At 40.6% G+C, this 10880-nt stretch overlaps 1 protein-coding gene across 1 annotated transcript; it reads left to right on the top strand.

The window, feature by feature from the left end:
• The first annotated feature begins 1076 nt into the window (after positions 1–1076).
• On the top strand, positions 1077–8077 carry CUNH2orf69 (chromosome unknown C2orf69 homolog). Its single transcript, XM_027725703.2, has 2 exons — positions 1077–1427; positions 3126–8077. The coding sequence occupies exons 1-2, from the start codon at positions 1077–1079 to the stop codon at positions 3963–3965; spliced, it is 1191 nt and encodes a 396-aa protein (XP_027581504.2). The 3' UTR covers positions 3966–8077.
• The last annotated feature ends 2803 nt before the right edge of the window (positions 8078–10880 follow it).

The following is a 10880-nucleotide window of genomic DNA, read 5'->3' as shown; positions in this document are numbered from 1 at the left end:
CTATAAAACACAAGTCAACAAAAATTTTAATTAATCGCTGTTATTCCTAGAAACACAAAGAGAAAATATATCCTTTAAAATGTCTTACTCCATCAAGAGGGCCAGGCATCAACTTTGTTCTGGTTTCTACAAATAAAGAAAAATATGTATTGCTCACATAGTAAACAATGGAATCCCAAGTATATATCACAACGTGATGTCCTTCTGAGCGTCTGTGTGGACCCTCAGTGACAAAGGTTCAGGTCTGCTTTCTGGAAGAGCCTTTGGATGAGCTTCAGAACACAGAAACTGAGAACTGTTTAGCTGGTTCTGTAACGAGCCCAAAGACATACTCACAAAAAGTAGAAGTGTGCCAAGGAGATCATGAACACATCATTGCTCAAACTGAATCTCTGTGACCAGGCTGCACAAAAACATGCAGGTTAGAATTTATACCTAGAAAACAAGCCAATCTAAAGCATTCTGTTTGTTTCTAGCCTGCTACGTGAACAAATAATCTTAGTATCACCATAGTTCCTTTCATTTGTTGAGTTTTCCAACAAGAAGAAACCAGTCAATAGTTTGATTACTTGATTACACAATCACTGGTCAGTTAACGCTGCTTCCTTCACAACTGACTCAACTAGTGAGAGTCAGACTTGGCATCTGGTGGCTTCCCAGGGTTGCATACAAGTGCTTTTAAGCAGACTAGGAAAACACGGCAAAGGAACGTATACGTGAAATACCAAAATTCCAGAGAAAGCAACCGGGTACGGTCAGGAGTAAAGGACAGACTCTGTTTCCTTGCTTTGTTTGCCGCGTAGAACGCACAGTTTCGCACAACAGCACGCACAAAACCCCCTCTCCCCCTGTCCATCCCGCAGGACACAGACACCCCCTCACGGCCCCCGCCGCTGCCCTTATAACGGCTCCGTGACGTCACGGCGGGGGCGGGGCACCGGCCCGGCGCGGGGCGCGCACGTGCGGCGCCCCCTGCCTGCTCCCTCCCGAGGGCTCCGGGGGCGGGGCCGGCGGGCGGGGCCGGGGGCGTTGCGCAGGCGCGGAGCGCGGCGGGCGCGCGGCGCGCGGGCGTTCCCATGAGCCGGCGGTGTCCCGCGCCCGCCGCCGCCGCCGTCGCCGCCGCGCTGCTGCGGGGGCTCGGCGGCCCCGCCGCGCTCCACCTGGGCAACGCCATGAGCCTTTGCGGGGCGCCGGCCGCCTGCGCCGCGGGGCCTGCCGGCGGCGGCGGCGGCGGCGGCAGCGGCAGCGGCGGCAACACGGGGCTCTCGGCGGCGCGGCTGAGCCCGCCGTGGCTGCGGCTGCCCGAGGTGCCGGGCGCGGAGCCGCACCGCGCTAACGAGCTGCTGCTGCTGCTGCCGCCGCCCGCCCCGCGCGGCCCGGCCCCGCTACCGCAGCACCACGTCGTGTACTTCCCGGGGGACGTGCAGGTACGGCGGCAGGGCTGCGGGAGGGAGCGGGGCAGCGGCGCTGCAGGGGCTGTGCGGGTGGGCTTTGACGGGCTGCCGGGGCCATCAGAGCTCTGCCCCCGGGGAGCATCTCGCTGCCCGTCACCGGAGGGCACAGCGAGCGGGAACGGGCCCTCTGGAAACCTGAGCTGGAGCAGCGGTGCAGGGGAGTTGAGTCGTCTTCACGGAATGAACCAGGTTGGAAAAGACCTCTGAAGATCATCGAGTCCAATCCAACACGACCGTGTCAACCAGACCATGGCACTGAGTGCCACGTCCAGTCTTTCCTTAAACACCTTCAGGGGTAGTGACTCCACCACCTCCCTGGGCAGCCCATTCCAATGTCTAATCACCCTTTTTATGAAGAAATTTTTCCTAATGTCCAACCTGAACCTCCCCTGGTGCAGCTTAAGACTCTGTCCTCTTGTCCTGCCACTAGTTCCCTGGCTACAACCTCCTTTCAGGTAGTTGCAATAAGGTCTCCCCTGTGCTTCCTTCGTTCCAGGCTAGACAACCCCACCTCCTTCAGCTGCTTCTCACAGGTCTGGTGCTCCAGACCCTTCACAAGCTTTGTTGCCCATCTCTGGACACGCTCCAGCACTGAAGCACTGCCCAGTGCTATAGTGGGGATAGCAGTGTCTGAAAGCGTGTCAGGGAGTGTCAGTGGAGACAAGATGATGAAACCCTAAGATGGCAAGTTGTCCTCACCAGGCAGAACACCACGTCACCGTGCAGGTGTACGGATAGGCCAGACGCTGTCCTGGAGGAATTTGACGGGCACAGGAATCTGATGCTTTCTCAGCCTGCCCTGAGTTGTGGTCTCTGAGCTGGCAAGAAATTGCAGAGACCCTGAAGTGCTGTCCCTGCGCACATGGTCAAGCTCTGTAACGTTGCATGCTCTGGCACTTTGCATAGCCAGCTAATCTCAAATGTCATTACTACTTCTCAAAAGCAGGGGTGGTGGCTTTTTCTTTTAAGGAAAAGGCTTTCCTTTTCTGCAAGGTAAAGATGCAGAACTTTTTATTTTAAGGATTGGGATGGCCTTAGAACCCCTACCTGATTACCATTTCTGGGTATGGCTTCATTATATCTTAATAAAATAAATGAAGTAGTATTCTTTGCCATTATGACTTCAGATATAAAGACCATTCATGACTTGGGGTAGGTTTTTTCCACCTATACCCTTTATGGATGTGAACAAGGGCAATAAAGACTTCCTACAGCTGAATGAGAGGGATTTTTTTTTTCTGTATATGAGATAGAAAACTTATTACAAAGTTTTAAGTCTGTTGTCGATTTGAAATAAGATAATTGGTATTTCTGTAGGTGGAGATAATACAGTAAAATTATGTATTCTGTGTCATACTAAGTTGAATAATACTTTAATCTTCTCTTGGCATGAAGTCAACAAGAATTAATAATACTTTCACGTGCTTATTTTTATTGTATTAATTTTGGGGACATTAAAAAGTGTGGTAAAAATATTAAAGTAGAATAAGTAAATCTAAATGCATCTGTTTTTTTTAATGTGTTTCTTGTCCTGCAAGCCTAGCAAGTGAGCACCTCTAATGCCTGTTTCTCTCTTCAGTCCTTTCTTAAAAATATGAGTACATTGGAGCTGAAGTCTTTTCAGAATGAAGTAATGCATCTTTTGTGTTTTATTTTTTTTTAATTTTTCAGAACTATCATGACATCATGTCTTGCCATCCAGAAAACTTTCAGTGGGAGCACTGGAGTTTTGAAAATGTTGCTACCATACTTGCTCGCCGGTTCCCCAATAGCTTTATTTGGGTCATAAAGTGTTCTCGAATGCATCTGCACAAATTCAGTTGTTATGACAACTTTGTGGCCAGTAACATGTTTGGAGCACCAGAGCACAGCACTGACTTTGGAGCTTTCAAGCATCTCCATGCTTTGCTAGTTAATGCATTCAGACTCTCTCAGAATATTCTGCTGTCCCAGAAAAGTGTGCATGGTGTCAGCAAGGATGCAAAAATAGCTGCTTGTAAATCACAGCCGCAGTCTGTTCCTACAACAAATGGCTGCTCATCCACGGAAAGGGAGAGAGATTGTGAATGCTCCAATAATTCTGCTGTGAACTTCATGATACCGTCTGCTGTAGGTGCAGTGTCGTTTACTTTGATTGGCTTCAGTAAAGGTTGTGTGGTTTTGAACCAGCTGCTTTATGAGCTGAAGGAAGCTAAAAAAGACAAGAACACGGATGCCTTCTTAAAAAACATAAAAGCAATGTACTGGTTGGATGGTGGTCACTCGGGAGGAAGCAATACTTGGGTTACTTACCCTGAAATGCTGAAAGAACTTGCAGAGACAGGAATTGAAGTTCATGCTCATGTTACACCGTACCAAGTGTTTGACACAATGAGGTCATGGATTGGAAGAGAGCATGAGAAATTTGTACAGATACTTGAAGAATTTGGTGTGGAAATAAATGATCAACTGCATTTTGCTGATGACGTTCCCTCCTTAGATAACCATTTCAGAGTTCACGAAGTATTCTGAGACTGTGTATCTGAACAGTATATTCATTGTAGAAGCACTTTTAACACTGTAAATGTTGTCATCTAGATTTTCAACTTTGAGCAGATGCTTTCTGAAGAGAATACTAAATCAGTTCTGTGTTGCTAATAGATACTATATATAAATTTCAGTAGCTTACAAAGGAGTATTTGGGACATCGTAACTATAACAGATGTAATTTGATTCCTGGAAAAAAGTGTTATGAAGAACTATCCTATACATGTTCTTTTGTTAAATGTGAATGTTTATTTTAAACTGTTGGTAGACTTTTTAGTCCTGGATATCTAATGTGATATACTGCATTTAATGGGAGTTTAAAGTACTTGATAATTTCAGATGTCTGGATATTTCAGTTTAGTGGCTTCCAGAGCTAAAAGCATTGGTCTTTGTCAATAACAGATTTATGGTTAGTTTTTTGTTTTGAGGAAATTGATTGTTAGAAGAACCTTAGTTATGTATTTTGGTGAAAAGTGTTCTATTTAGTTAATTAAATCTTCCAGTTTTGTAACATTTCTCCTAACTGAAACCAAGTTACAAATATTCACCTTTGGAATAATAGTGCCAATGCATTTTTCTTCCTTATGTGCGCCTTGCCATTTCTGTCACTATAAAGTTTCATTAATTGATTGTGTAGTATCTGCCAGTGAATAGCCATTTCAGCTGGGGGCTTGAAAATTTTGGCATAGCTATGTTAAGTAACCAAGAATGTTGATGAGCGTGTAGCTTATTCCTGTTTCAACATACCTTGCTATTGCTTTGACTAACTTCTATAAGGACCAGCAGTAGTATCTGTATTAACATGTGAAGAGGTGTCTTTGTCCCTGCCTTGGAGTGGTAAGGTTTTTCTTGGTAATTGCTGCATTGATGTTGATCTAAATCGAGCCAGAAGTACATAATATGTTACAAATCGCATAAAAATTTTAGACTGTGTTGACTGCTTCCAAAATGCCTCAGTTTTAAAATCTGTTATGTATTACAGTAGTTGCTTCTAGAGCTATCCAAAAATCTATTTTCAGAGCCTAATCTGGTTCAGGCCCCAAACCTGAATGTTCTTGAGAAAGAAATACTGAAAGATGGACAGTTATCGTATTAGTGGAACTTTTCTACTGTCGTAAGTAACTTTCCATTTATCTACAAAACTTAGAATCATTCTTAAAGACAACTGCAGTTATTAACAATGAACCAGTAGCTGCAAATGGTTTTGGATTTCCTGGAAGTATAGGAATACAAAAGCAAGTTAGCAAAACACTGTGAAGATTACACAAACAATTGTGGCTAAGTTCTGAAAAAAGGCATTTTATTCAACTTTGGTCCTATGTTTGATGGCTTAGTGACATCTTTGCCCTGCTTCTTGTTTCCCATGACTCTTACACTGGGAGGAAGGTCCTGAGTCATCTTTCTTATGGTGGCATCATTAAAAGTTACAGGGTTCACTGTAGACAACTCTTGGCGGAGGTTATGCATATCAGTGATTACTGAACAATGAGAAAAGTGTGTTAAACTCCTAAGAAAATTTTCTTAATACTCAAAATATTGAGGGTGGTAGAAAGGATTATATGTGCACCTTAAAATTTGAAAGTGAACTCTATTGCTAAAAATAATGTACCTAGTTGATCAAAAGGAGAAATTATTTATTTAATTGATGGAGAAAAGTGCAACATGCAAACCAACTCCTAACACTGTATAAAGGAATCTGAAATCTAGTTCTCTCAGGTTTTTTTAATTTTGGACTCTTTCTTGGAGATATTGTTCAACCCTATTTGTTGATTACCATCTTAGTAGGCTTATAATAACTTGTCTATGTGTTTCAAGGAACATTATTTCCCCTTTTTGGTCCTTTTGATAACGCAGCACATGCGAGGACTTTTTTCTGTAAAAAAAAAAAAAGGGGTCACCTAAAGAAGTGGCTTTAATAGAAAGCCTACAAATGTCCTGAAATATATTTAACTATCCACTTATAAAACAAAACTTTAAAAAATAAACCAACAAAACCCCCAAAACACTCTACTCATTTTGCTCCCTCTCAGTTTCAGACTGACCAGGCTAACACTAACACTTGCCCTATCCAGTAACTGCAGATCAGAGATCAATTTTTAAACAATTCGGTGCCTGCCAAAACAACGGGACTTGCAGGCTTTTGGAAACAGCTATTAAAATATTGACATTGTCTTCAAAAGTTTCAGGATGGCTGTCCTATCAAAATACTACTAACTTGTTTGATGGAGGCTGCCTACAATAACTCTTAAATAGGCTCAAGTGTTGCTGCATTACTTTGAAGAATAAGCACTTTGTTGTAAAACTAATCTTGTTATGAGACCTCATGTTGTGGAGGGAAAACTGACTGGTTGTTTTTCATTCTTTAAACAGCTGTAGTACTCTGTTGGAATGTGCCTCTGTCATTCATTACAATGCATGCTAAAAATAAATTTTGCAAACAATGTAGAAAATAAACTATTTCTAATGGGTGAAACCACTTTGATGTGAATGTAAAACCATTAAACAGGGAATGTGCAGTTAAGTTTTGTGGATTAAACTTTATCAGGTGTTTGTGGAGACCTAGTTTAAAAAATCAGATTTGATAACTTTTCTTCAAGGAAGCTTTATATTTGTGCAGTAAGCATGTGTAATTCTAAAACAGCTTACTGGCATCTCACAGGCATGGGAAAGCTGGCACGAAGTGTGCAAGGGTGTGAACATTTCTGTGTTAGGATGAAATGGGTTTGTATATGCCTGGTTTTCAATGTTAACTATAAAGGCAGATTCAAATAAGCTCAGATGTAAATGCCTTAAGTTAAGTGGTTCTTATAGTGGTTTAATTCAAGACACTTCTGGTTTTGAATGGAGTGAGCAATGTTACACAGTCCTTAGTTCAACCTAGTAATGACTGGTGTTCTTTATACTACGTGCTTGTTTCTTGTACAGTAGACAAGACATTCTTCATATTTTGAGAAATGCTAACATGTTTTAAACTGTGCCTGTTAAATTCCTTTAAAGCAAGGCTTGATTCTGTGAAACTGTCTGGATGACTTAAATGATTTTGTGTGCATCTAAAATGCTAGAAACTTTGGTAACTTTCTTCCTATCTAGGACTGATTTAATCACATCTCTGTAAATGGGTCCAATTACAGAGGGTCCAATCTTTAAGGGTCCAATCTTTAACATGGGGCTGAAAGGAGCTATTTTCTCTGTCCTCCCATTGATAACATCCTGCTGCCTCCCTTATGTTAGCACAAGCACTTTATGGTAAGCTGTTCTATCTTTCTAAATTAACATAACTGCTGATAGAGATAACTAACAGGAATCCTATGTATTTAAAAAGTCACCAAAATTATTTTAAATAAGACTGCTATGTCAGTTCAGGAGTTAGGCTGTTACAACTGTGAATATGCACAGATAAAAATGATGGCGCATGAACATGTAGTCAGATTTTCCCCACAGGTTCTTTTTGAGCTATTTGCAGAAAGGAAATATCACCTGTGTTTTCTTCCCTCTTACAGTGCTTCTTACCACGCAGTTTTTCCAAAGCTAACACTTACTTCATCCCACCAGATAATCAGTATTTGTTGTCTTGTACAGACTGGAACTTGAAGCACTGAGGTTAAAGTCTACCCATTCATTTACCTTGAATGCTTATTTTAAATTACACGTGTATTACATCAGTTAATACAAGAATTTAAAGAACAGTAAACGTTCTGGGATGTGTGTGCTCAGTTGTGAGCCACATTTTAGGTACATCAGAGCCTGGTAGAATCCACAAATATGAATGTGTCCTTGTGCAATACAAAAGCAAAGATGGATGTCTCAGACTACAACCCAGAAGAGACAGCCTCTTTAAATCACCTTCAAACTTACTTCTTCACAGTCTTTTTAAACTTATATTGAAATCTCATTTCATTTTTGTAAGGGTGGTAGATTAAATTTAAAAAAAATTACTTCTGATGGTCATAACCTCATGAAAATTTAGACACATTTGAATATTGCAGATGGAGATTCTAAGACCAAAGCTGGTTTTCTGTTGGTGTTGTTATCTCTTTACCCTGTTCAGATGCAGGGTGACTGTTTTTAACTTGAATAAAGTAACATGAAGTCATTAAGCCAGTAATGCAAGATCATATAACACCTATGTGGCAGATAGGCACTGCTTCTTCCAGTGCCAGACATACTGTTCCTGACTAAAATCATCGTATTGGTATTAACAGCATAATTCTCTCTTCCTGCTGACAAAAAACACTTGCACGGGATTAGCTGTTCCACATCACTGTGGAAACCATGGAGGACTGATTCAGGCAGTCATTTTGCAGTTAGTGTAATGTGGGTTATAAAGTAGTGATGGCTTTGTCATCCCTTCCTGTCATTAGGGCTTCATTACATGTTTTCAAGTGACCCAAGAAGTGTCAAATTCTACTTAAGCAAATGACCAGAAAATCATCTGGTAGAAAAAAAAGGAAAAAATAAATTATTATCTGTTTTTAATTGATGTGTATAAACATCTTATACACTTGAAAAGGAACAGAGTGCTATTACTTCTAAGTTCAAAATAAATTTTCTTTCTTTTAGTAAGCTCTCAAGAGAGCACTTTCAGTCATGACTGTTAGTTTCCTTTGTCAAACCTGGCACTTCAGAGCTGAATTGTTTCCAAGGAAAGCACTGCTGCAAGACACAGAAAGCAGTCAAGAGACCAGTGCTGAAGGGCAGAACTAGGCTCTTTGCATCTCCCACACCGAGTTTACCCTCTGAGCAATACTCCAAAGCCTGGGTGTCAGACAAAGCCATTGCATCCCTTACAGACTGTGTGCCTAGCTCTTTCCCATTCCCTGTCACGAGAAATGCATTGATTTTGTGTGATGGAAGTTTAAAGCAATTGATGTACTGCTTGACGGCTGAAGTATAAATGTTTTCACAGCAAAAATTGTCCATTGCTATGATCTGTGTTATTATTGCAAGCAGTAGCTTCAGAGCATTTTTGTATGAACGTGGCATCGCACGTGGAGCTGCGTGTTTTGCATGGTTGAGCAGTTCTTTTAACGTTTTCAATCTGCTCTTAAAAGTGTTGACTAGGAACTGATCTGAAGAACTGGAAAGAAAGTAATCTGCTCTTGTGGATCTCAGAAATGGCCACTTAAAAGAGATCCTTGCTCCCAGGAATTGCCACATACAGAACTCAGAATCTATCCCCACTCCTGGAGTCTGACCCAAAGTAAAATAGGAAATCTTAACATGCAACTTTACTGCAGACTTAGGTAACTGTTTAAAAAATGTAACATTTCATCTGTCCTTCTAGTTACACCAGAACCTTTGATTATTGAGAGATACCGATCTACAGAGCATCTCTTGTAAAAGTTACTGTCTCAGAACGTGTATCTTCAACACCTGTATCATCTACATGAAAACATCAGGTTTGGAAAGATAAATTTTGGTCAGAGGAAAAAAAGAATCAAGTTTGTACAGGAATTTCCCTGAAGCTGGGAAGTAATGCATACTGGGATCACATCACATGTAATATAACCTCTAGTATGATAAAATCATCTTCATCTTAGTCAAGTTAGTCCTGTTGTGGGACCAACAGCATGAATGAGGCAAATAGTTTTATATTTAAAAAGAATTGCAAATATATTTCTGATCCTTCATGATGAAGTCAAACCCTTTCGCATTTAATGTAACACTTGTATTAAGAACCTAGACCCTGTGTAGCTCCTGGAAAGAAAGAAGTTCTTAAGTTGGGTACATCAAATTGTCAGCACATACATAACAGGCAGATTTTTAATGATCTGTTTAATAGTTTGACCAAAAAAATGTTTTGACATAAATTTTTTTCATTTGGCTCTTTCCACAGAAAGCACATTAAGAAAAATGAAATCTGAAACATTTGTCGTCCTTTATATTTCATATAGCCAAGAATAAATAATTCTTTCCAGGTCTTGACTTCCATTTTAAAGGTCTCAGTCACCAAATTTTTAGAGTAATTCAAAGTTTGGGGTATATAGACCAAGTTTAAACTGCTGATTTCAGACATTGTCTTTATGTAAGTATCTTATCTTTCAGTGCTGGGCAGTCTGCATTACCCAGCTCCTCTGCTGAAGACAAGACAGCTGAAGTGGCTGCTTTGAATGCTTAAGATGGTCAGTGTTTATTTTCTAATACCTGTTACCACAACTTCATCTGTTTTATTGTGGCATGATCCCATTTTGGTTTAGGTCTCTAAAGGACAAACTTCCACAAAATGTCAGTGGCTCTAATTCTTTGTTATTTCAGTAGTGGCTGAAATGTTAGCTGGAAGTTATTCCTTTAATGCTTTCACCATTCATTCATCACTTTATTGCCTGTTTCACACCATGTAGCACAGTGGTTAGAAAGCACCAAATAATTTCATTTTTTTTAACACAGTAACTTCCAGATCTTTATCACTAGTCACGTTATGTTCAAATTAAGAAAATGCATTTTAAAGCTGCTTGTTTTCTCCTTTTATAGGATTTCAGAACAACTGTTTTATAGACGTTACTAAATAAGAAATTTAAGAAACTCTTTCAAAGTGAAATAAAGGCTTCATTTAAAACTTGGTAGCATGAAACTGAATAGCTGCATTTGCTATATAGCCAGATATACACTTTCCAATCCAGACTTCATGCTAGCCTAAACAAATGTACTGTTGCAGCTTTCCTGCAGGGTTACTTCAGCACTAACTGCAGCTGAGGGATGCAAGGGTTTAATTTGGCCTAAGGTGTTTAGACTAATAATTTAATAGCTTCCCTTACAAAATTAAAAGGGGATTGAAAAATATTCAAAATAGCATTCTGAATACTTGTGGCTTGACAGGTCTTATTTATGCTTTTTACATACATACTATGAAACCAGTATTATTGAAAATCTTAATATCACCATTAGGAGGCACAGCAGTGA

Source organism: Pipra filicauda, unplaced genomic scaffold (assembly GCF_003945595.2).
Source record: "Pipra filicauda isolate LSUMZ 115617 unplaced genomic scaffold, ASM394559v2 scaffold149_size4050908_pilon, whole genome shotgun sequence".
NCBI classification, from domain to species: domain Eukaryota; kingdom Metazoa; phylum Chordata; class Aves; order Passeriformes; family Pipridae; genus Pipra; species Pipra filicauda.
The sequence above is the reverse complement of the archived record's forward strand: the minus strand, read 5'-3'. Positions and strand labels throughout refer to the sequence as shown.

Excerpts from the sequence above, each read along its gene's own strand:
- CUNH2orf69 (XM_027725703.2), top strand. The coding sequence starts at position 1,077 with ATGAGCCGGCGGTGTCCCGCGCCCGCCGCCGCCGCCGTCGCCGCCGCG. Across the intron at positions 1,428-3,125 it reads ACTTCCCGGGGGACGTGCAG|AACTATCATGACATCATGTC; the intron begins GTACGGCGGCAG and ends TTAATTTTTCAG.